At 36.5% G+C, this 27,024-nt stretch overlaps 1 protein-coding gene and 1 long non-coding RNA gene across 14 annotated transcripts; one reads left to right on the plus strand and one right to left on the minus strand.

The window, feature by feature from the left end:
• The first annotated feature begins 50 nt into the window (after positions 1 to 50).
• Positions 51 to 12,409, plus strand: LOC147517401 (protein HLB1-like). 13 transcript variants are annotated; one of them, XR_015211434.1, is made up of 12 exons: positions 56 to 589; positions 676 to 857; positions 968 to 1,097; positions 1,518 to 1,619; positions 1,801 to 1,953; positions 2,104 to 2,827; positions 2,951 to 3,088; positions 4,785 to 4,842; positions 6,454 to 6,573; positions 6,737 to 6,863; positions 7,729 to 7,917; positions 11,965 to 12,409. XR_015211434.1 is itself a non-coding variant. In XM_086589614.1 (10 exons), the coding sequence occupies exons 4-6, from the start codon at positions 2,721 to 2,723 to the stop codon at positions 4,786 to 4,788; spliced, it is 249 nt and encodes an 82-aa protein (XP_086445740.1). In that variant the 5' UTR covers positions 51 to 589; positions 676 to 857; positions 968 to 1,953; positions 2,104 to 2,720; the 3' UTR covers positions 4,789 to 4,842; positions 6,454 to 6,573; positions 6,737 to 6,863; positions 7,729 to 7,917; positions 11,965 to 12,409. The 13 variants fall into 13 exon arrangements, 3 of the variants coding, with proteins under 3 accessions (XP_086445740.1, XP_086445742.1, XP_086445741.1); XR_015211436.1 differs by having other exon boundaries at positions 1,845 to 1,953; XR_015211433.1 differs by having other exon boundaries at positions 51 to 589; positions 968 to 1,619.
• Positions 12,410 to 21,339: 8,930 nt separating this feature from the next.
• On the minus strand, positions 21,340 to 24,536 carry LOC147517402 (uncharacterized). Its single transcript, XR_015213864.1, has 3 exons — positions 24,363 to 24,536; positions 22,023 to 23,347; positions 21,340 to 21,434 (listed from the first exon to the last, which is right to left on the minus strand). It is a non-coding gene; the product is annotated as an uncharacterized LOC147517402 (long non-coding RNA).
• Between the last annotated feature and the right edge of the window lie 2,488 nt (positions 24,537 to 27,024).

Below are 27,024 nucleotides of genomic sequence, written 5' to 3' on the forward strand. Positions count from 1 at the left end.
TCAAGATTTATCTTCAGCGAAATAAGTCAGAAATTCCCCATAATGCTATTTATTGCAAGGTTAGCAAACTTCTTATTAATTATGTGGTAGAGTTATTCTTGCTGTGTTTTGAGTTTTGTATTCTTTGCCTTGACCAAGGTTTTGCAATTTCCAATCAGGGCTTTGGAAGAGAAATGAGCTAGCAGTCCCTTTTCCTGGTCTCTGGGACTGTCCACGTCAGCAAATTTTAAGTACTCAGGGGGGATTAAGTACCAGGGTTGTTACGAAAAATCAAGACAACTAAATAAAAAGTTCGAAAAATCGGGATAACTAAATAAGAAGAAATTAGGAGAGGGGAGAAAAAAACTCGCGGGGAATAAGGAGAGAAAACAGGAATTATACGTTGAGTCCCTCACAAATAAGATTCTAAACCCTATGAGTCCCCCAAAACCTCCTTTCTCCACCTCTAAATTCACGTAGGCTATAGGGATTCTAGGCGTTCGAAACAAAGTGAGGCAGAACATAACCATGACAGGAGGTCAAATCATCTGTCTGAGGTATCTAATAATGCACATCAGGACTTGGAATTGCATGAAGACAAATTAAAACGGTACATATTTATTCCTTTCTTTATAGGAGACTTAATTGTTGAACTTACTCTCAGATACCGTTTTTGGCTATTACCTATGTGTTTAGAGATGAAGATGAGCAAGAAGACAATGAAGAAATGGTTTAATTCAATCTGGCTGCAGAGGAAGAGGAAGATGTTGAAAGAATTAAGGAAGAGAGCAGAAAAAGAAGGGAAGCCATCCTTGAAAAATATAGACAACAACAGTTGCAGAAACAGGATGAACGCAGTTCTGAAGAGTCAGGAATAGGTGTGTCTTAATTATGTTAAGTTCCTTTTTTTTTTTATTTATCTTACTTGGAAGTCAATTTTTGTGATGACACATCTTTCTTCCCTAAATCACTTGATGCTTTCGTGCAGTTGTCATCTGTTGCTTGGTGAAGTTGAAGACGCTTTGAAATATTTCAAGAATTCTTTACCACTAGGAGCTGATCTGTGCTTGGATCATAAATTGGTAATAGAAGCTTCTAACGGTCTGCAGAAAGCGCAGGTATGTGCATCCGTCTTTCGTGAGTTTAATCTTTCATTTTCATATATTTGCGATGCTGACATCCAAACTTTTAACTAGATAAAAACTTTTGGTCTTCTAATATCAAGGAGGCTACTTTCTTGAGTATAAAATAAAAACAGAATAGCACAACAAATGAACATTGAAACATAAAGCGCAATTGCAAAGCAATTATGCTTCTTCAACAATTTTTCTTTGAATTTTTTTATACAAGAAGAGATCATCAAAGCTCATTCTGCTAATTGGATATCTTGACATACAACAGTGTCACTTCATAAATTTTTCTTTGAAATCTTTTCTTTTGTAAAGAATGAATATCTTGATCAAGTCATAGATCACATTGGACAATTCAAGGTAGCAAGCATTTTCACTCTGTAATAACTCACCCTGTTATACTGACAGCTATGATAAGCTTTTATCTGATTTTCCGTTTTCACATTGCGGAAGCTTGACGAGTCTCAGTTAAACTGAAGGAAGGTTTAGTCTTTGAGCAGGAAGCTGAAGGTAATAAACTAGAAGAAGACTAAGAACCTATTTTACTATCTGCACATCAAAACATATAGAATCACATGTTCTGCATCAGGCTTTTCATACTTTATTTTGCTTGCTGTATAGTTTACATGATCATATCTTTTGTGTACAAATGTAGTGACACATCTTTGGTTTCTTCCTTTTTAACTGGTAGCAAGTAGGTCAGTGTCTTAATCGTTGTGTTGAGCTTTTGCACAGAAGAACATCGGATGATGTGGAAGGTGCTTTGCAACTAATTGCCAAGGCGCTTTTAATAAGTCCTTATTCAGAGAGATTGATTGAAATGAAGGCAGAAGCTTTTCTGACGGTGTGTTCATATTTCATTCACTACTCAGATTCTAAATGAGAAATTAGTATACATTTACTCTTGGAATTCGTGCTTCGCTAATCATATCTATTTTACAACAAGTATATCGGTTTTGCAAAGACGACATATTTGTTTCTCAGTATCTAATAGCTATGGAAGTATGAAGAGGTGATTCAGCTATGTGAGCAGTCTCTTGATTCTGCAGATAAAAATTCTTCTTCAACAAGTGCAGATCGTTCTGAAAGCATAAAGAATTGTCCTGCAAGGTTATGGAGGCTGCAGCAGTCCCTTTTCCAGCATTCTGAGGCTATCCACGTCATATGGGGATTACGAAAAAAGTGGAGAAAAAAAAAGAAGTTTAACTCAACTCCACAAAATCCGACTTTCTTCTTCACGTAGAAAACCCAAACAAACACTATTCTATAACCCACCGTACCTCTTCCCAAAATTTGAATTATGAACCAGAAGTAGTTAACGAATTGAAGAAGATTCGGATCCAAACAAGATCGAATCAAACGGGATTGAAAAAACGGAGCAAAAAAAGAAGTTTAACTCAACTCCACAAAATCCGACTTTCTTCTTCACGTAAAAAACCCAAACAAACACTATTCTATAACCCACCGTACCTCTTCCCAAAATTTGAATTACGAACCAGAAGTAGTTAACGAATTGAAGAAGATTCGGATCCAAACAAGATCGAATCAAACGGGATTGAAAAAACGGAGCATTCTGAGATCCGTAAAGACGAAGGAAGCCGAACATTTACGATGTGGGAATTGCTGAATGAGTTGAAGGAAGATGGTAATAATGGTGAGTTTCTCACTACGGTTAATGCTTTCGAAATTGAAAGTCGTGATGCCACCTCTCCACACAGGTTCCTTTTCTAATTAGATTTTTGCATCTTCAATTCCATTCAAATATTTGAGCATTATGAACACCATTTTTTTTTTGTGATTGCTTTATATCTGTTGTGTCATGTTATAATAGTTGGTTTTAGATTTCGTTTCAGTCAAGATAACAATCACCAACAATATATGGTCCAAAATAACGTGGCCATGGATCTGATCAACAGTGTAACGGGTGTGGATGAGGAAGGTCGCTCTCGCCAATGTATTCTTACTTTTGCTGCTAAAAGGTATGTTATTTTCAGTTTTCACCATATTCTTCTCAAAGAAAATAGTGCTCCTTCTACATACTTTCCCATATTCGTTTACTTAGTGCTCCTTGATTCATATTACTTCACCCAGGCCACAACTTCAAAACATATGAAACAACCTCTTTTTTCTCCTATTTAAATATTTAAAATGTGCTTTAGTTTATGCTGATAATTGATTGTTTAGTGTAGATATATATAACAACAGTCTTTTTTCAAGCTCATTGAGGCTGTCCACGTGGACATGGGGTTTAGGTGTGAACCCTTCGAAAAGAGACCCCAACTCTGATGTATTTTACTTATTTTGGAAACAAAAAACCTGCAACTGCAACACTACCTAATCTACCCTATCGTCTCAACACTTATCTTCTCGGTCGATAAACAAATTATTAACACAAATATTAGGGACAGTCAATCACACAAATATTTAGAAGTTTTGGTTTTTTGCAAGTTCCCAATTGAAAAATGAGGTTTGGGTTTAAGAAGTTAGGGTTTTGATTCAATTGAGGGTCTTCTTCATGAATTTCGCAAGGAATGAAGTCATCCATGAGGGTTTTGGTTTATCATCCATGTTTTTCAATTGAATTGAATTTGCTGTTGTTTATATCTGAAACCTTATACTTATGATACCTCCTCCACAAACATGATTGCCAGCAACTGAACTTGCAATAATGTTGGGGAATGTCACCGTAAGTTATTCTAGGATTTATCAATCTTGGCAATGAAGCTATTTTTCACCAACGGTCATATTCAGTCAGTGTTCTAGGTTTGGAAACCTTAGGCCAGTTATTTTTTTTAGTTATTTTTATTGGTTATTATCTATTGAAATTATTTGATTAGTTTACGAATTGAGCGATGGCTTGAAGGTAACGATTTTTTTATTTTCAGTTATTATATAATGTCCGATTGGTCCTGTTTTACTTTTCGTGCGAGTCAATATGTTTTTCTATACTCTCTACATGGGTGCTATGTTATGTTTATACGGTTCCGGAAGTTAGAAAGCTTGAAGGATTGAAACTATAGTTTAATATATTAGAGCTAGACAAATGAAAGGTGGTTACTGTGTTTTCTATTAGTATAATGTGAAATTTGAGTACATCTATTCCTGCGATAGAGTGCAGTAATCACAAGACATAGATGCATTTATAAGAATTGGTGGTGCATATATAGGTTATTGATACAGTTTCTCAAGTTTTGGAACTTGATAGGTTGAGCTAGGGTATGGTAATATTAGGAACATGTTAAGTTGCTAAGTTGTTTGTATAGGTTATGAAATAAATAAATTTGGACTAATGCACTAGATTACATTGAATCTCTCACTATGCACATTAAGAAGTTAATTAACATGTATGATCAACTTGAATTGATTCCACGACTTCTTTCTCGAATGATTGCCAAAGTCTAATGTAAACAATATCCCTAGAAACTTTTGCTATTATTTTCTATCTTAGGAGATTTTGGTTGCTCAAGAAAACCTTTTGATTTTCTAGAAGTACATCCAAGCTAGAAGTTTCTAATTTTCTTTTTTCCATCTTATGAGAGCGTATATCAATTATTTGAATGGGTTCAAAACTTATTTTGTTACTGGTAGCTTATTGTATTGTGATTAATTAGGCCTTAGATATTTACATAACCAATCTATATTATATTGTTTTACCCTTGACCCTTTCTTTTGCAGCTGATATGTTGCAACCGATAAGGTTTTAAGATGCAATTCTAAACTTCTTTTGTTAACAGTAGGTTACTGATTTATTATGTTGTAGCATTTCCCTTTTGCTTGAGGCCAAATTATCTCTTTATCTAAATGGATGAATTTCAGATGCGAATATTATCTGTCATTGTCATTAAAACAATGGTGATGTGGTTTTTCTAATGTTTCTCTACTTCAGTCCTAATACAGCTCAGTATGTAGTTCATTTTTTTTTTCAGTAGTGCACATTCATATAATTGTTTGAGTCATTCTATCGGTTATGTGGCTGGATTTTTTTTTCTTAGCTACGCCCAATTTCAGATATATATTGCCCACATTTGTTGTATTTGGTTCACTTTGATTACCTAGCTAGCTGTGCTAAGAAATTAGTTTCCATTCATACAAGCTTCTTCTTGCTTAGTTATTTTCTATTCGAATTATCTGTTTTCAATAGAGTATGCTTGCTTGGTGATTGCGCCTTTTAATATTTCAGCTTTTCTTGAGAAATTTAATTTTTTTTCGGGCTGCATACAAAAGTAATGATAGATTCATAATCTTATAATCCTATTTTATCCTTTGTTTTCCTTTTTTTATAAATGGAATAAATTTTATATATTTTTCTTCTCATGCATGATTTTCTGTCATAATGTGGTTTGTCCTTTATAATTAAACATTTCTCTTATTGTTATGTTAGAGTTTTTTGTTTCCTTAAGCTAATAAACATTGCTAAATTGTTATAAAATAGGTAAGGTAGAGTTTGCTTATGTCTTGATAATCTATCGAGAAAATCCACTTTTTGGTCATTTTATTGATGAACACTACAAATTATAGTAATTTAAAAACCATAGCCTCGACTGAATAGATTTGCTAAAACAATATGTTGCTTTTGCTAGAGGAATCATTGACGAATACCAAAATCAGTATTTTACACGCCTTTGACCTAAGACACCATATTACAAGTATAGTTTGTAAGCTACCATTGGAAGGTAGTGTTCTTCATGCTTAGATTTTTGTGTGCATATCTTGCAGTCAAGAAACCTACTATCTATAATTAATCTGAAAGGACATAATGGGAGCTTATTTCTACTTGCGGAGGTGTTCCCTATCACCAGACCACTAATTTATGCTCTCTTAGTAAGGTTTTATTCCAGTAATGAAGATTGTAAATGCAAATGATCACGAATTGCTTAGCCTGGTAAATTTTGGTTTTTAAATGCATTACATTGATGACTCTTTATTTGTTGTAGTGATGTTTCCCTTGCCTTTTTCTAGATCATTTATATGTTTCTAGATTGCAAAACAAATCTCTGATGTTGTAATTGAGTCTCAATTTGCCTTTTGGGTTGTTGTTAGTGCTTATTTGGTAGATCTGGGAAGTGGGATCTTGCATTTTGTGGAATTAGAGTCCTTTGTTACTGAATCATAACTATTGGCCTTGAAAACCATCAAGCATTTAGTTGACAGAAGTACTGAATTCATCATTGATAGTGGTCTTGATGATGTTGTAGTTTAATATCTCACTTCTAATTTATAATATGATTATGTAGAAAGTTTTACACCAGACTCTTCGCAGTGTTGCTCATTCTCAAAGTCTTTATGCCCGTTTTTATTCCTAATGATTTGTTCTCACTTGTTTCAATCATAATATTGTTACTAGGTGTTCCATAATGCAAAGGCCTATGTGACATTTGAGGACTAATATTTCTAAGTAGCAATCTGCCCTTAAGCAAGGAACCTAGCGTGCTTAGTTGTGATCATGGAAGTCCTTGTTGAATTGGTAAATGTTTGTTGTTTACAAGTGGTTAGAATTTGGAAGTCATTTATGTTACTCTTAATGGAGTTGAATGTATATGTAATTGTTAATTTGTACCCGGATTCTATAAATGTCTCCACAAAGGATTTTTAGAACCCTAATAACGTTATTCTCTCTCCCTCTGCAGCGATCACTCCATTTTCAAAATCTCCCATCTAATCAAGGACTATCATTATCTTCAGAGACCTTCTCTAAATTCTTAACCTGCCTTGCTAAAGATTGGTTATGAAAAGGTTGAGAATGAGCTCCATTAGGTAAGAATCCATCAAAGTTTTCATTCATGTGATACACTATTTTTCTAATGTCAATTAAAATTGACATAAGAAAGTTGAGATTGATAACTTCTAAATTTGCTAATTGTATATTTATGTTTAGTTTTTTGTGATTCAACTCTGCATTATGATATTTTAGACAAACTAATGAAGATTCCAAAAGTAAGTTGCGAGGAGTGCATAGAATATATCAAATTGTAATAAACACATTGTATTAATGTGTAACTAAAGGTTTATATTCGTAGTTAACATCGATCAAATTCTTCCAATTCTCTCCTTTTTATTAGCAGCAGACTTTGTGACGCCTTTGCGACCGTTGAAATCAAACAGTTAAATGTTTGATGATTAATTACTATTGTAAATCGCAGATTCTTTACCTTTGTGTTATGTTAAGTTCTCTTACCTTTTGTTTTGTTTGTGTTAGTTGGCAAATTGGCATTAAGTTGACAATCACATAAATGGGGTTTTCTATGGGTACTCAGAATCTCGCCAGTTCTTTATCTTTGTAGTATGTTCTTTAAGCCATTGTGATCATGTTATTATTTTCACCAATTCATGGTGTCATGAGTTTTATGGGGTTGTAGTTTGACAATCACCTTCTTGGCTTTTTATTGGCAGTTGGAGTCATAAGAAAATATATAGTTGAATTTTAGAACTTTGGACCAATCACAACATTAAAAATTAAAAACAAATAACCGAAATAACCAAATCTTAATTAAGCATTGCAGCATTAGCATATGGTATGTAGATATTTCACTATGTCCCTTAAACTAACTTTCTCATTTTGATTCCTATGCATCTATTTATATATCTAGCTTAGCTAACTTGCTGTATATCTCTTTGATAGCCCAGAGCTTCTGAAGGCGTTAGACTTCTAGGCAACAATGCATTTTCTAGGTGGACCGAGGAGTGAAAGTAAGTCTTCATGGACAAGGTGGAGGCGGTTGAGTCTACTCAAAATGGGTGCATTGGCGAAAGCCTACAGGCTAGGTTCCCTTTGAGGTTGATGAGCATTCAGGCATTGTAAGCCTTTGGTGTGAGTTTGCCTTAACCCTCTAAATAAAAAAAAAAAAAAAAAAAAAAAAAAAAAAAAAAAACAATGCATTTTCATTAATCAGGCATAACTAGAGAGATTAACTTATTCCTATATCCAAATATACTACTCTGTCATAAATGGAATGAAGATATACCAGCGATGCTTACATATTTGCTTTTTTCAATGCATAAATGTCCTTGGTCTCCATAAACTATGAATTTCATATACATTGCTCAGAACTCAAATTTGTGTACAACTAATTTAACTCTAATGCTATGAGGATGAGAAGGCAGATTGTAGCACTTCTTGAGGTACATAATGAATATGGTGTAGGGATTATAAATAGGATAAAGACACAGTCGCTTGATAAAATGATCCAATTGCAACAACAGACCCGTTAAAGTAGAAAACCTAACAAGAGCTTTAAGCCTAACAAGAGCTTTAAGTGAATGGAGAGTTTGGAGTCTTTCAAAAACAAAAAAGGATACTCCTTATATATTATAAGTATACAAGAAAGATAACAAGATTTCATCATAAAGAAACTAATCTATTTATTCATTCCTAAATTCAATATATATTATGTCTAAATGCTACATTATAATTATAATTATGTTACATTAAAAAAAAAACACTTTATACTCATGTATGTATTGATTTAAAAAAAAAAAAATTACATTGTATGATAAATTCAAATAAGATTATGTTAATGATAATTAATTAATGAACCAATAATAATTGAGCTTTTTCTAATCAATATCATTAAACACAACCCGTTCGTAGGACGGGTTCGAAAACTAGTTTTTCTAATATAGTACTAGTTGATAGAGAGGGTGGGAAATTCTCCATCTCGTTATCAACTAATAAAAAGCCCGGGCGACACTAGAACAGACGTCTGAGTAAAAAAATTCGGACGTCACTTGAAGTGTCGTCCCTATCTATTTCTAAAGTCACAATTTGAAAATTTTAAATTCAGACGACACTTGAAGTGACGTCCCACTTTAATTTAAAGAGGGACGTCACTGTATGTGTGATCCGAATTTAAAATTGAACTTTTTTACATTTTTCCATTGGGAACAATAGAGAGTGGATATTTATAGACTCTACAATAATTTACAATTGGAGATGTAAAATCCTAATGGCACTTAGGTGGCACTTAAGTGGCGCCTATGTGGAGGTGTAATTTTACACTCCCATTGGAGATGCCCTAAGGCCCATTATGATTATAAATTAATTTAAAAAACTATAAAACTACAATTTTGCCCCTACAAAATGACAAAAAAAAATAAAAAATAAAAGAGAATGTGAAATTACCAAACTGCCCCTGTGACGTACGTGAAAACACTATTCATCATACCCCATATTTTTCTATATGGTAAGATATAGTAAGATGAGGTGGCAAATGCTCAGTAAACTGAAGAATAAATAAAGTGGTAATGATCAAAATATGCTAGGTGAGATATAGTGGCGATATGGTAAAATGGCAAAATGGGTATTGTTTACCATGAATTGTCTATTCCAAAACAAGTATGCAAACTGAGCTACACATCAATTGTTCAATCTTCAAACCGGTCTTTCAAGATCGATAGGTAGCATGGTTTCAATAGATTCTGATTGTGTGGAATAAAAACAGTGGGGGGCTAATTGAAAAAAAAGGAGGGGGTGGTTTCTAAATTATTAATAAAAGGGGAGCTGGTTATAATTTCAGTGAGAGAGGTACTTCTCAATTAGATAAATAGAGAGATTAAAATTTGCCTGTTCGATGGTGAGAGTTAGTTTCGAAAACCCGGCTATCATATAGTGTAGAGAGCTAATTGAAAAAGGGGGGGAGGGGTGGTTTCTAAATTATTAATAAAAAGGGAGCTGGTTATAATTTCAGTGAGGGAGTTAGTTCTCAATTAGATAAATAGAGAGATTAAAATTTGCCTGTTCGATGGTGAGAGTTAGTTTCGGAAAACCCGGCTATCATATAGTGTAGAGATGAGAAAGTCAAATCTTCCTTATTTAATTTCCCTCACTGATTTTCTCCAAGCCACTTGTTCATGTAAGTAAAATGCATCCTCAATTAATTTCTAGTAACACCCAACTCCTTTCCAAATAAGTCCATGAGGTGTACGGGCTCCATAGTCTCGGCTTCTTTTTGGGCTTGGACCTTTCAAATTTTGCTACCCATGCAAGTTTCCTACAAGAAAATAGAACCACTTGAATACGAAATTTCCAGTGATGCTCACATGTATTAAATATACCATTATAACCACAAAAACATGCCTAATGCACAAAACCAAAGAAAATGCACGGTTTGACGAAAAAAAAAATACTCAATTAAGCCTAAATGATATTATAAAGCACCTATATATATATATATATATATATATATATATATATATATATATATATATATATATATATAATATAATATAATTTTAGACACTTATCAGTTACTTTTGAGAGCGACTGAATTCATTCACTTAAGTCAACTGAAGATAGATACTCAAGAGTCAAAAGATAGGTTGCTTGGATAAGAGTGAGAAAACACGTCGGTAAATTAGAGATACAAGTGGTGAAAGTGACACCACGCATTAAGTAAAGTAACGGGCCCAAAATTTGGACATCTTAATATGGCTCATTCATACAAAAAAACAGTATTTTAGTCTACAGCCAAAAAGTTGGACATTTTAATACACTATAAGGCCCATTGATACAAAAAAATAGTCTAACAAATTATTTGCGCGGGGATACTTTGATAAATTAATTTACTGTATGAGTTTCAATATAGTTTGGAAGTAAGATTTTTGATACATAATAATAAAATGAAAAAAATATATAATTCCATTAACATGTTCCGTTTAAATGAGTATTTTACATAATTATTTTTGTCATTAATTGAATGCCCATTGATTTTGTTAAATAAACGGGTTCTGTTACATATATGAATTTACATAATTATTCTCTTTGGCACTATAATTATGATAAGATTCACTGTTTGTGTGGACGTTGGATTAGAAAATTTAATTTTTTGAATGTTGTATTGTTGTTGTCTTGAGAGGGCAATTGGCCCGTTAACATATCATCATGTTGGTAGAAGCTACAACGTGGCTACTCCCATTCTATGTTAGGCATCTTTTGATGGGTTATTCAGTCTACTCACGAACTCATCGAGTATTGAATGGGAAAGTATGATATTTGAATCATTACAATATTCTAAAACTAAAACGTTTTGGTACATAATAATTCGATAAAAAAGAATTAAAAAAAAAAATCAATTATATGAAAACAATCCCCGTTTTGTGAAGGGTGCCAATTTATGTAATTTAAGTAAATAATTTTAAAAAAATAATTCTTTTTTCACAAAATGTGAACTAAACATGTTCTGCCTATGAACTAAAGTGTAAATTAGGGAAAAAAAAATGATTGGCTGTCAAAATATAATCAATTAAAAAGTGTCGTCGACAATTAAATTTTAAGAGTTCAATGCCTTTTCCAATTTGAATTTGTGTATGAAAGAAAGATAGATTCAACTTTTAAATTTTAGGATTTGTCAGTGGTTTGGTCATAAATCAAATTAATTATGTTTGTTGAGCTATTTTTTCTTTTTATTAATACTATATTATTATGCCTCAACGCCCTTTCTACGAATCATTACAGTATTCTATAGTTAAATTTTTTTGATAGATAATAATTCAAAAAATATTAAAAATAATCAAATCAAATTTATGAAAACGTCCCCGTTTATTGAACGGGTTCAAAAACTAATACAGAGTGAAATGGTCAATTCTAAGTCGTGACATTTTCAAAGTCAGAATACTGTTCACACCTCTTAAGTCTTAAGCACCTTACAATTCACAACATCCTTCTTCTTCCAATATTGCATCTAGCTAATACATAAATAATCTTCCTGAATCAATCAACATGTAATTATGGCATGTATGTTCAACATATTATCATCTCTTTTGCTTCTTGCTTTCGTGCCCATCAATAGTGCAGTTTCCGAAGATGTTCTCCTCAGTGGTGATTGAACTCTAATGAATTCATTGAGAATGGTCCTTACAGGTTCATAATGCAATCAGATTGTAATCTTGTCTTGTGCGTCAATCGAAATAGGACGCTCTAGAATTCTGCAACTAATGCAATGGGCACATCATGCTGGGCTACCTTACAGAACAATGGCAACCTTGTGATTTTATATGGTACGGATGTTGTGTCATGTGTGGAGTAGTGGGAGTGCACGCAGTCCCAATGACTATCGCCTGATTATTCAAAGCGATGGAAATGTTGTGATCTATGGTGCATCTTTTTGGGCTACAAATACTGTTCAGAGTAGGAGATGATTACTTGCTGTATTTGGTATATATTTGTGGCTTCGATTATATTTACTGTTGTTTTGCATTTCTTCAGTATTTGTTCGCCGTTCAACTAGAAGATTGTAACCACTTTGAGCATGTTACTAATCATGGAAACATTTATGCAAAAAGAAAAATAATAAAATTTGTAAGAAACAATTCAATAAAGTGTTGATAAATAGTGCAGATATTCATACCTTGATAACACCAAAATGACAGAGTTATGACTTAGGGCCATGGAGTCAAATATATCGCCACTGTCATTTCAGCATATCTGCCTGAGCTCAAAATTAGCTAATTAAGGGTCCGATTAGCTAAAGGCGTAGAGAAGTGTTGGGCTGTGGAACCGTCGAGCGTATGAAGCTCTGGTATCTCACCAGCAAGCTTTAGAGTTCTGAAACTTTTCGGAATTTCGACGATTTGTCGATATTTCGGCCCCAAACCTTTTCTCCTCCTTTTTTTTTTTTTTTTTTTTTCTATGTACACCTATATAAAGGAAATAGATTAGGGTTTTGAGACAACTTTTTTAGAGATTCATTTCTTGGGTATTGTGGGAGCTCTATTGAGCTAGGGTTTGAGTGAGGCCTCTTGTTCTTGATTCTTGATATCTCTTGTAAACTCTCCAATCTTTGCTATAAAGGAAACTTGGCTCTTGTGTGGATGTAGGTAACATTTACTGAACCACCTAAATCTTTGTGTCTCTTTGCATATTTACTTCCTTATTTATTGTTTGCTTGCTATGGGTGATGATAAATTAGTGGCTTTGCTTGTTTGAGTTTGTTGTGATAACTACCAAAGTCTTGGGTGGGTGATTTCCTTGGTGTGAGCTCCAAGTTGAAATCATTTGGGATAGAAAGTAACTAGATTGAGGTGTGACTTTCTAGTGAAATCTCCCAACAAGTGGTATCGAGCTCTGAGGACTATATGAGCTACTGAGGGTGTGTGAGGAAAAGACTCCACCTTTAGCATTGGAGGCTAGGTGTTTGAGAAAATTCCTCTGAGAGGTTCTCCACCGTTGGTTTCGATTCAGTAAAGTCATGACGACCGACAAAGAAAGCTACAGGATAGAGAAGTTTGATGGAACAAACTTTGGCTATTGGAAGATGCAAATTGAGGACGTTCTCTATCAAAAGGATTTGATGGAAACGTTAATAAGTGAGAAGTCTGAGGAGATTCCGCAAGACAAATGGGATTTGCAGGATAGAAAGGCCTTGGCCACAATCTGATTGAGTCTTTCGAAGTCGGTAGCCTTCAATATTAAGACTGAGAAGACGGCGAAGTCTCTTATGGAGGCACTTACTACGATGTATGAACAACCCTCGGCCGCGAACAAAGTCTATTTGATCACCAAGCTATTTAGTATGAGAATGTCGGAGGGGACATCCTTTAAGGATCACTTAAATGAATTCAACCAAACTAAGGACCAATTGGAGTCGGTTGAGATTACATTTAGTGATGAGGTGCTAGCTTTGGCGATACTTAGACAAATGCCTCCAAGTTGGAAGGCTACAGTTGCGGCTATTAGTGGCTCTGCGGGAATGACCAAGTTGAAGTTTGAGCACGTTGTTAGTATGGTACTAACCGAGGAAATTCGGAGACAGGATTGTCCTTCATCTTCGGGGTCAACTTCGGGGTCGGCATTGAGCACTGAAAGTAGGGGGAGAAATTCAAACAGGAATCATGGTAAGAAGAAGTGGAGGGGGAGATCGAAATCTCAAGCCCCCCAATTGCAAAGCATTGAACACAAACCTCGAGACATAAGTGAAGTGGTGTGTTATAATTGTGGTAGGCCTGGCCACTATAGCCCCAATTGTCTGGCACCAAGAAACAACAACAACATTAATAAGAACAAGAAAAAGAATCAAGAAGCTAATGTTGTTGAGATGGTAGATGACGCTTTGATATGTTCGATGGAGCACAAGAAGGAGTCTTGGGTACTTGATTCCGGCGCATCTTTCCATGCTACCTCACATCGAGAGTTCCTTGAGAACTACACCGAAGGTGACCTTGGAACGGTCTTTCTCGGTGATGAGCAACCTTGTGACATTGTCAGCAAGGGTGACGTGCATGTCAAGATGAATGGCTCGTCATGGTTATTGAGGGACGTCAGACACGTTCCGGATTTGAGGAAGAATTTGATTTCTGTGGGGCAATTGGCAAGTGAAGGATTTGTTACAGTCTTCACCGGTGATACTTGGAAGGTCTCGAAGCGTTCATTGATTGTTGCAAATGGTAAGAAAGATGGTACTCTCTACATGACTGCACATGGTTGTGAGTCGATTGCCGCGGGCACATGGCAAAGAGGATCTGAATGTTTGGCACCGCATGAGACTTGGTCACATGAGTGAGAAAGGAATGAAAATCCTTCACTCTTACGGTAAACTCCCAAAGTTCTGGTCATTTGAAATTGACGCGGAGAACTGTGTATTTGGAAAGCGTAAGCCGGGTGAGTTTTCAGAGAATGGGTCGACTCCAAAAGCAAGAAGGCTTGAGTTGATTCATACAGATGTCCGGGGCCGACTAATGTCTCTTCACTTGGCGGAAAGTCATATTTTGTGACTTTCATTGATGACCATACTAGGAAGGTGTGGGTCTATTTCTTGAGGCACAAGTCAGAAGTATTTGAAGTATTCAAGACTTGGAAGGCCATGGTTGAGAATGAGACAAGCTTGAAAGTAAAGAAGCTGAGATCCGACAACGGTGGAGAGTATGAGGATTCAGGTTTTAAGAAGTACTGTGCTGACAATGGCATCAAGATGGAAAAGACTTTGCCAGGGACACCTCAACAGAATGGGGTTGTAGAGTGGATGAATAGAACACTGACAGAGAGAGCTAGGTGTATGCGTACACTAGCAGGCTTGCCCAAGCAGTTTTGGGCAGAAAGTGTTAGCACAGCAGCTTACCTGATCAATAGAGGACCATCAGTACCTTTGGATTTTAAGATTCCAGAGAAAGTGTGGAGCGGGAAGGATGTGAACCTTTCCCATTTGAAGGTGTTTGGTTGTGTGTCCTATGTCCACATTAGTGACCAAGCTAGAAGCAAGCTTGATGCTAAGTCACTAAAGTGCACCTTCATCGGCTATGGCGGTGATGATTTTGGGTATCGCTTTTGGGATGATTAAAATCGGAAAATCATTCGTAATAGAGATGTTATGTTTAATGAGAAGGTGATGTACAAGGACAGAGATGAAGTACAAACCAAGGAATCGGGTACAGAGAGTGGCACAGAGTATGTTGAGTTGGAAGACTTCGATGTAAGTCGTGGTATAGTGGGAGCCCCACTGTCAGAGGATGACAGTAGTAGTGACTCAGAGAATAATGAGGATACTACACCACCGAGTCCATCTCCACCTCGTGCCCCAAGGAAGACATCCAGGCCACATGTACCGAGTACGAGATATCCACCCTCCACCTATGTGAATTACTTGCTACTTACTGATGGTGGCGAGCCTCAATGCTATGATGAAGCATTGGAGGTGAGTGATGCAAGCAAGTGGGAGCTTGCTATGCAAGATGAGATGAAGTCCCTCATCTCTAGTGGCACGTGGGAGTTAGCCAAACTACCCATGGGCAAGAAGGCTCTGAGAACAAATGGGTGTTTAGAGTCAAAGAGGAACATGATGGTTCCCAGGAGATACAAAGTAAAGGCTAGTAGTCAAGGGTTTTTCAGAAAGCAAAGCGTTGACTTCACGAGATATTCTCCCGGTGGTGAAACCGAATACTATTCGGGTCGGTGTTGAGTATTGTTGCATTATCTTGGCGGTTGGATGTTAAACCTGCCTTCCTCCATGGTGACCTAGTTGAGGAAATTTACATGCAAAGAACCGGAGGGTTTCATCAAGAAGCGGTAAAAAGAGAATATGGTATGCAGTGCTCGAAAGAGCTTGTATGGTTTGAAGCAAGCCCCTAGGCAATGGTACAGGAAGTTTGATAACTTCATGCAAGGAAATGGCTACTATAAGTGCAACGCTGACCATTGTTGCTACTTCAAGAGGTTCGACTCCAGCTACGTCATCCTGTTGCTATATGTTGATGATATGTTAGTAGCAAGTTTCGATATGTCGAAATTGGGGGAGATTGAAAGAGAAGTTAGCAAGTGAGTTCTCTATGAAGGACTTGGGTGCAGCGAAATAGATTCTAGGGATGAGGATCAGAAGAGATAGGCAGAAAGGTATTCTGGAGTTGTCTCAGATTGAGTATATTGAGAAGGTATTGAAGAGGTTCAACATGAGTAGTGCGAAACCAGTTTGCACACCTTTGGCGATCCACTTCAAGTTGTCCAAGGAACACTCTCCCAAGACTGTTGAGGAAAGAAACTTCATGGCTAAGGTACCATACGCCTCTGCCATTGGAAGTCTTATGTATGCCATGATTTGCACGCATCCGGATATAGCCCAAGCAGTGGGAGCTGTCAGTAGATTTATGTCTAATCCTGGCAAGCAACATTGGGAAGCCGTGAAGTGGATATTGAGATATCTGAGAGGTACTACAAAGAAATGCCTATGTTATGGAAGGGGTGTTGTGAACCTGCAAGGGTATGTGGATGCCGATTTTGCGGGAGAAGTAGATCCTTGAGAAGAAGCACTCACGGTTATGTCTTTACAAGAGGGTGCTACGCGATGAGTTGGATTTTCGATTCTGAAGATTGTTGCTTTGTCTACCACGAAGCGAGTATGTGGCGTTATGAGAGGCAAGCAAAGAGATGATCTAGTTCTGAGGATTGATGGAAGAGCTTGGGATGAAGCAAGAGAGAAGTGTGTTACCGCTGAGTGTGATCGAGTGCTATACATCTTGCTAAGAATTCCGCCTTTCATTCTAGGACCAAGCACATTGGTCTCCGGTATCATTTTATCCGATCTCTGTTAGAGGATGATGTTTTGGCACTTGAGAAGATCCAAGGGAGTGAGAATCCGGCGGATATGTTGACTAAGACCGTGCCCTCATCGAGAAGTTGAAGTTGTGTTCAACTCCGGTGGGTCTTCTTGCTTGAAGACCATGATGGATGAGCCGAAAGTGTTTCTTTAGTAAATTAGAATTGGATGGAGTTGTTACAATTGAGATGTGATGTGCATGTAGAATCTCGAAGGTTCCAAGTGGGAGATTGTTGGGAACGTGGAACCGTCGAGTATGAAGCTCCGGTATCTCACCAACAAGCTTTAGAGTTTAAACTTTTCGAATTTCGACGATTTGTCGATATTTCGCCCCAAACCTTTTTCTTTTTTTTTTTTTCTATGTACACCTATATAAAGGAAATAGATTAGGGTTTTGAGATAACTTTTGAGAGATTCATTTCTTGGGTATTGTGGGAGCTCTATTGAGCTAGGGTTTGAGTGAGGCCTCTTGTTCTTGATTCTTGATATCTCTTGTAAACTCTCCAATCTTTGTTATAAAGGAAACTTGGCTCTTGTGTGGATGTAGATAACATTTACCGAACCACCTAAATCTTTGTGTCTCTTTGCATATTTACTTCCTTATTTATTGTTTGCTTGCTATGGGCGATGATAAATTAGTGGCTTTGCTTGTTTGAGTTTGTTGTGATAACTACCAAAGTCTTGGGTGGGTGATTTTCTTGGTGTGAGCTCCAAGTTGAAATCATTTGGGATAGAAAGTAACTAGATTGAGGTGTGACTTTCTAGTGAAATCTCCCAACAAGAAGAGGTAGCACGTAGTCACGTACCATACGTACTACGTACCTACGTGTAAGCATTTATTTATTTCTCTCTGACTCTCTTTCTTTTAGTCTCTTGAGGCTTGCAAATAAAATAGATTGAAGGGGTTATTAACAACAAGAGTAGATATATGTGAACATTGCATTTCCTCTACACTGACGCCAAAAAAAGCTGCAAGGTCGGGTTACACACTAAGTCAGCAGTTTTCTTGAATTTATTTATTTATTGATGTTATTTAGCTCCTAAAATCGATCATTGTGTCTTGAACACTTTTAACTGTGGAAAATCTGATAAACCAAAGTGGGTTAACATGCGAATTTGGTTGACAAAATGTCTTCATGTTTGTTGCGAAATGAAGACATTTAATTTTAGGGTGCTCACCAATTACATCTATTATGATCTCACCCCAAAATAAAGTCATTACCCCATGATACCCCTTTTACCACCACCACTGCCAATTAAATTGCTTCTACTTCAATCATAAAACAACAAAATGACTAGAGTTTTACATGTGGAGGTAAACGGAGATATGATGTATATCCAGCATTCACATCTCGGACTAAGGTGTAATTTAAAAATGGAAAAGAAGTAGAACTAAATAGATTTACAGTAGTTTTATGAGCTACATACATTCCAATTCGCAAACTTACTTCTCTAGCAGGGGCTGTGCTGACTGCTGAGCATGTTTTTTCTTGGTTTATACTGTAGTTTAAAAGGGTGGTTACTGTTTTCTTTGACCTACCTTAATTTATGTGTCCACTTCTTGTAATTATTCCATTTCTGATATTATAGGAAATGGGAGAGCGAAGCTGTTAGTGAACTCCTATCTCGATTGCCAGCTAAATCTACTCAGATTTGAGTCTGTTTCAAAAGGCTGGCGCAGTCTTATTTCAGATGATACACTTTGAAAACTTCAATGTCACAGGGTAAAAGCTATCATCTCTGGGTTCTTCTTCCAGGATATATGGGGTTATCCGTTAATAAAGATAAGGCCGGTCAAATATGTTTCCATTAATAATGATCAGGCCGTCGTGCAAGAGACATTCCTGGATTTCCTTCCGGAAAAGGTTGATTTTGTTGGCTCAAGCAATGGACTTCTTTGTTGTCAAACTATTAGGCCTCCTGTTGACAGGGTTACCTACGTATGCAACCCCACCAAGAAGGAGTTTGTCCAAGTTGAGTGGCCTAAGGGCAGTGATAACCGTCAATACATAGCACTGGCTTTCAATCCGTTTCATTTTCCTGTGGACGAATTGTCAAATTTCAAACTGGTTTGCGTCAGTAAGGAAGATTTTGTTAGTGTATTTTTCCAAGTTTATTCTTCTAAAACTAAGGAATTGAGAAAATTGGATGTTCACAATTTTGGCCATGAAACATATAATTACAATTGTATGCTGCTTGAAGCCCAAGTGGTTTTTGCTGGCGGAGTGTTATAGTGGATGACTAATGGAAACGTAATCCTAGGCTTTGATGTGGAAACGGAGCAATCTTATTTGATTATTTTAACAGTGAAAAGGATACATCAAAATATAGGCCTTTGTGAAGTTTGCATTGGAGAGTCTGATGGCCGTCTTCATTTTACTCTAATATCTGGGGATGGTCTTCGAGTTTGGATCCTGGATAGCAAACAGAAATGGGTACTCAAACACTCGATATCAATGTCTGTGATGGAGGAAGAGTACCCATATTTGTTAGAGTTATCCCTCACATGAGGAGAAAAGGATTTCTGCTTGCGTACAGAAGCCTGAGTGTGACCCCCGCTCTGAATAGGCTTGCCCAAGGTGCGACCCGCGCTCATGCCTTGGTCGACCTCCAGGCACTTTAGCGCGACCCGCGCTCGACTTGGCCTTGGCCAAGGCTCGCCCCGTGCCCATGCCTATTTTTCGGAGAATTCTATTTTTATGAACTGCGAGCTATCAAGATTGAGAGATAATCTTTACAGAGATACAAGCCTGTAAAGAGAGAGGAGTGATCTAGTAAGGTGAGAGACTGCAAAGAGTGATTGTAATCTTCCTTCTCACTTTATAAAAGGACAAGCTATTGTGGAAGTAGACACCATTGACCGAACCACAGTATATCTTTGTGTTGTGGTTTGTTTTTACTGTTTTATATTATTATCTGTTGTTAATAGTTGTTTAGCGAGTTGGGCATATTAGTTTGGTTATAGGAAATATTTAGATTGTTGATTGGAGTGGTTATTGTTCAAATACAAATTATCTGTGTAGTGGGGAATCGATTGGTATTGGTATAAACCCCAACAACATTTCCTCTATAAGGACGCAAAAAGAGCTGCTAAGCTGGTTCTCGAAAATTTACTTATGCCAGCATGGATCGAACCTTTAGTTTTCATAGACGAGATTTTACTTATTAAGTTATATTGCAGCTTTAGTTATCTAAACGAAAGGATTGAGATAGGCACCAAGACACTACACCAGAAATGGCAAAAAACGACGGTTAAATCCGTCCTAAATCGAGATTTACGACGGAAAATAGTGTCCCAGACTCCGTCGTGAATAGCCCTGTCGTTAATATTAACGACGGGAATGAGTGTGGTAAGTTGAATTAGAACTGCGACGGACTTGAGACAGTTTATGCCATCGTTAAATATAGGACTCTCAAAACCGTCGTATATTTGTTTCCAATGCAACTACGTGTTTTCAAAACTGAAACTCTACCAACCGTCGTAAATTTGTGTTCTTAGTTTAGGACATGTATTTCCGTCGTACTAGTTTAAGGTAATTTTTTTAATATATATATATTTTTTGGTAGAATCTATTTTTCTAGCCCCCTTGATTTAAGGTTTCTCAAATGATAAAATCAATTAGTCAAACATACTAAAACAACACATTTCAAAAATATACATTGATAATTTTCAATTTACAATATTTTCAAGCTTATGATTGCCAACAACTAGGCTTTCAAAGTATACAAAGAAGAATAAGAACATAATGAAAAAACAATTTGAAATTCCTATCTTCATCACCTTTGTACGCACATTTTGTTCTTTCGTGTGAATCACCAGCAGCGACACCACCACCAGTAGGAGGGAGGCACTAGCGGCTGAAAGCACCAAAGAAGTCCATGGTCCATAGGCAAAGAAAGGCGCGAGCACCAACAGTCCATGGCAGTTGTTAGCGAAAGCACCACCGGCAAAGAAGGTCCATGGCAAAGAAGCGAGCACCAAGAAGAAGAATCACTAGCAAGCAACAGCTGGCAAAGAAGAAGCGTGCGGTGTACCAAAGACACACTCCACCCGAAGAAGAAGACTCCAAAGACCCAAAGACACAGCACCACACTCAATCACCACACTAGCACTTGCACACACTCACACGCTACCACCTACGTACACACGCTACCACCTACGTACACACACTCACACGCTACCACCACCGGCCAAAGACACACTCGGACCCGTGCGGCACCACCACCACACTATGACTAGTATCAGCAACACACCGACCATAAGCAGTTGAGCACCAAGACTGGTGTGGCTATAAACACACATGTAATCCTACAAAAGTGTTTTTATTAGCTAGAAACCTTGCTTTCCATGCAGAAAATGCAATTTAGATCATAAAAGCATCACAATCAATGTTCAAACACCACGGAAATGTCAGATGTTCTCAAGTAACTTGAAGCTAAAGTACAATCAAAATTTTAACAAACGAAAAGTCGACATCTAAGTCTAGCAAACCAAAGGATAGACATAACAAAATGCAATATTTATGGGAAACGGCAAATACGTAATCATGCACCTGTCAATAATGATTCATATGCAGAATGCTAAAGAAAATGTCCCCAAGTGAATCATAGTTCTTCATTTAGTTTTCGCAAAAGCCACATCTTATACTAGTACTAGCACCTCCATACGTTTTCACCTCCTTAAACCATGCCTCTTTCAGTTACCCAACTAGAACTGTTAAACAAGCCTAGTGTAAATTCAGTGTGAGCATGATCAAACCATCTCATTTTTCCTCATTACTCAATAATGGATTCACAATTAAAGGGAAAAAAATCCCTATTATGCATATTATTCTAACATTATCAAAGGATCGTTAAAAGAAACTAAACTATAAACGTTCAAGGTTAAGCAAATTACCTTCGGCATCATCCATCTCCTTCTCAACCTTTGTCTGCATCTCACAAAGAGCTCCCACAACCTTTGCCTTCTCAATCAGTATTTCTATACCATACAACATATATATCCACAATTGCACAGCTATAAGAATCGTTAAATGCATTGGAGCCATAAATTTTATGAATCAAATATGTCTAAGAGAACCCACAATGTAATGTAGACCATGGCGTACCAGTTACCACAACCAATTGGTGTATCAAACAGCAAAAAAAAACATGAAAAAATATATGAAATATTATTAGAGCAGAAGAACTATGAGGCTTACAAACACTAACCACGTTCACTAAGTTAGAATTAGTTTAGCACAACGAAAAAAAACTCCATGGGAACAAAACTATAAACCCTAGAAAACGAAAATCATGGTGTTAGAAATCCCAAACACCTAAATCAAGACAAACAAAACTTATCTTCATCGACTGTAGCAGTATGGAAACCTTATAAGATCGAAAAGAGAGTACAAAACTGTTGGGATAAACAAAATTGCGTCCTTTATTTCACCTTCGTCAAAATTAGAGAATATGAGGATGGAAGAAACAAAACTACGGTTTTTTATGCTTGGGAGAATAATAGAGAGGGACAAATTGAACGAACAAATTTAGGCATTGAGATGGAAGGGTTTCTCTCTTTCTTGTGTTGAGTTGAGATCGAGAAAAAACCCAATGTCTTTTGAGATTGACGCCTGATCTGGTGGCACATGTGAACACGTGCACTGGTTTTAATTTTTTATTAACTACTATATTCATACCTTTCACGCCTATATGCCGTCAGTATTTTTTTCAGCAATTACTTTTAAAAAATAAAATAACTTTTTGATTTATGGTGACGCGAAAAAATGAAAACTTTAATTGCCGTCACAAAGTTTCTGACGCCATTTTGATGTCACAAAACCTCAAAAGTCTCTGTCACAAAATTCCAGTTATGGTGTAGTGTCTCCTGTCACAACAACTTGATTTTCTTGCTGCTGGCAAGGAAATCCTCACATAACTATAATCAAATCAATACGATTTCACGTAAATTTACTCTAGACACCACTTAGTAGTATAAACTATTAAACATTTCTACCGAATTCAATTACAACCAAAGTGAAACTGAGATATGAGAGTAAGTCAACTACCTTCGATGAATTCAAGCTTGGTTTAGAGCTAGAACTCAATGAAAGAACCAAACGACAGCGAAGAATCTTTTGAAACTGGAAAAACCTAGTTTATCTCTCTCTAAACACACCTATTTAGGCCTCCAAACCCATCCAATAACAATCCCAATTAACAATGCAATCCACAAAGAACCTGCATAAACCATTGTAACTCGTTTTTGATAGAAAGCAAATCGTTTTCAGAGTTTAGCAGCTCGTTCAAAGAAACACTTACCTATTCTTATCAAATTTGCTATGTTCTTCTTCTTCGATAGCATAACTAGTAAAGATGCCCATCCTATTTTCCTACAACAGTCCCTTGAACCGAAATGCATTTTATTCTTCTACTTGTGCTGCTTCTACTGGAATGCTCTTCTTTTGAAGTGGTAGCACTCTCCCGCTCAAAAGTAAGGACTCTACCAGTTATCAGTGTCTGCTCCCCGCTCCAACTTGAAACCGGGTGAGTTCCTAATTACTTACTTTCTCAACTTTATGTCTTGTGCAAACAACATGATTACATAGCAAAAAATGAAACACATGTTTAAATTATATGTGCACATTTTAATTGGTGAAGTTATGTTCCAAATTCAGATACGTTAATGTAGATGAGTCAAAGGGAGTGGAACTATTCTATTACTTCGTCGAGTCAGAAAGAATCCACAGTTCCAATACTTCCCAAATTGTTTGGTTTTCATCAAATTCCACCAACGTTGATACCAAAGCCATTATAAACCACACAATCAATACAAAAATAATAAAACTAATAACTTTAGACAAGAAAAATCACAGAAACTTTCAGTTGACTCAAATTTATTGACAATTTACATGTGAACAAGCCCACAACATAAAAACAATACAAATCCTCAATTGAATCCAAATTACATACAATTAACCCAATATTCATTAACCCCAATCCATAAAAATAGTAAAGTTAATACCTTTGAACCATCAAATTACTAGAAACTCTCAATTAAATCAAAACATTAAACAATTAAAACACAATGATTTAAGGGCTTCAATCCAAATCACTTAAAAAAACATAACTAAACCCAACAAAAAATTCATTTTCTCAACACGTCTCTCAGACCCTAACCCATAAGTCCAACATATCAAAATGATTACTGAAAAACCAAACAAGAGTTGTAAATGGAAAAATGAGAAACCCATACCTTCGTTGTACTGAGGGCCGGTCGCAGTTGTGTTGAACAAGGTTTCAGTAGACTAGGGTTTGGGAAGGGGTGGAAGAAGGGAAGCTCACACAAGATAAGAATAGTTTTGGAGAGAGGAGTGCGATGGCTGAAGAGAGGTCCTTTTCATCGCGACAATATCTAACCCCATTTAAGACTTAAGTATCCGTCTTATATTAATTACAATAAAAAAAGGCTAAATCTATAGTGCGCTGGTCGTATGGTATGCTATCAAATCTGGGCCACTCATACCAAGGGGTGCGTGTGTATTGCATGGCAAAAGTACTGATCCAAAGGCCCACATTACCTGCGCACCATACATCTCGCGCACTGAAGACATGCTCATAAAAAAAACGTACATAATTATTCAAGATAAACCACACAATGGGTTTTTTCTCAATTGGGACTAGGAAGCCCGTCCTAAATTAAAGACGACCAAGCCCGTCTTATGCCCCGTCCTTTTTTGACAATTCTGGTGTAGTGAGATCTATTCGCATAACTTAGATACTAAAACGACGAAGGAGGTTTCCACCATTGACAAACTGGGATTCCATTTTGGCTTCTTGAGAACAGTTCCTTATGGCATGAGTTTGGCACCTCTGGGATCTGCTTAAGTGGCACTGACACCTATTTTCTTTATTGAAAATTTCTGTAACTGTTGCCACATTTTGGGATGTAATTTTATGCTTTTGATGTTGACACACTACCTTTGTTATTTTGTCGAACTTGTGTACTCTTTTTTGTGATCATGTACATGGCAGCTGTATTAATTATTAAGCTTTCTGACATTATACTTCACTGTATTGTAGTCAGGTCGACCCAGGACATACTGATTGAGAACATTCCGGTTTTCTTCCTTTGATAACCTCAAAACTTATATTTGCCACTCTATTCCTTTTGACGTAGTTTTAATTGAAGCCATTTGAAAGGATTTGATATTGCAATTGGCTGTATCAAAACTGTAAGCATATGTAAACTACAATCCATATTTTAGTACATTGGCGATCAAATTTAACTTCTATCTTTATGATCATGTTTTCTTTATGAAAAAAAATTGATCGATGTCTTACCAAGAGGTTACAAAAACTTTGTGAGGGGGAAATCTACCCTTTTTCATACCCAAACTATACCACCTACATGGCTGCATAAAAAGAGACATACTCTTGCACATATTTGATCAGACGTTTTGAGGAATACACACAAAGCCCTTTCATCAGTTCCTGACAATAAATACTCTTGCACATATTTGATCAGACGTTTTGAGGAATACATACAAAGCACTTTCATCAGTTCCTGACAATAAATACACACAAAACAAAGCACTTTCATCAGTTCCTGACAATAAATACACACAAAACACTTTTATTAGTTCCTGACAATAAATGACCCCGTGGATGGTGCATTAAATTTTCCTTGGTCCTTGGATACAACAAATTAGATAGATTCATTCTTATTAGAATCTCTGAAATAGCATCAAAACTTGCGTAGTCTAGGGAAGGCATCGGGCGGTGAAGTACCTGAAATTGCCTCGGTCTATGACCGCACTGGACTAGGTTCGGTATTCCTGTCTTCCACCTTAGAACCTACGATGTTCTCTGTCTCTATTATTTATAACAATTAAAAGTGGTGGATACAAATATCTAGCCTATGTGGGACAAACAACAATTTATGTTCTGTGTAAAACTTGCATGGCTTTTTCGGCATATCAAAGTATCAATACCGAAATATATGTCAATCCGTGAAATGTTGGTTATATGTCTATGTAACAAGCACAACCATATAGCTACACTTTTGGAGTACCAACACTGCATTTGCTATTATATATGCTTTGAGAACTATTAGTTAGTAACTCTAGTTCAAACTTCAAAGTATACGGGAGTCAACTTATATGACGATCTTTGAGACTTCAACAAAAATGCCCATCTGTACAGATGGCAAAATATCACCTATATCTGCCAAATTTTGGAGGGTTAAAAGTTTAAACAATATTGCCAATGGCCAATGTCATTTCATTAGCAATGCATATTGAACTACTAAAGGTCAGGGCCGAGTGAAGGTTGTGTCTTTTTTTTTTTTGAAAGGCAAAGGTTGTGTCTCGACAGGCCTATCCATCCAGAGCTGTCTTTTCTCACAATCTCAAGAACCTCAATTCTATTTTATTTTTATTTTTGAAAAGATGCTGGGATTAGACATATCCCCACCTATATTACTTTCTAAAATAAGTTGCAGTTACATCCTCCATTACAATTTGATTCAGAACATTACATAAAGGTGGAATGAAAGAAATATGTGTTGAAAAAATGATTTGCTCAAATCCATTTGAGATATGAATGAGTAATTTGTCTCCCAAGTTATCCCATATTGATATGAAATGAGTTTCTCTTGAAACAATACATAAAGTGAGAAAAACCTTTTCGAAATGGTGCACTGGTTCGAAACAGTGCATTATGCCAAAAAGGTGCGACCTTTCGAAATATGCACTGGTTCGAAACAGTGCATTATGCCGAAAAGGTGTGATATTTTGAAATAGGCACTGGTTCGAAACAGTATTTTATGCCGAAATGATGTGTCTTTTCGAAACATGTGACTTTTCAAAGAGTTGCTTACTTTTTTCCAAGAGTCACTGTGTTGTTTCAAAGAGGCA

Source organism: Coptis chinensis, chromosome 2 (genome assembly GCF_015680905.1).
Source record: "Coptis chinensis isolate HL-2020 chromosome 2, ASM1568090v1, whole genome shotgun sequence".
Lineage (NCBI taxonomy): Eukaryota > Viridiplantae > Streptophyta > Magnoliopsida > Ranunculales > Ranunculaceae > Coptis > Coptis chinensis.

Bases quoted from the DNA above. Each gene is read 5' to 3' on its own strand.
- LOC147517401 (XM_086589614.1), top strand. From the start codon at position 2,721: ATGTGGGAATTGCTGAATGAGTTGAAGGAAGATGGTAATAATGGTGAG. The intron at 2,828-2,950 runs GTTCCTTTTCTA...AGTTGGTTTTAG, and splicing joins GATGCCACCTCTCCACACAG to ATTTCGTTTCAGTCAAGATA.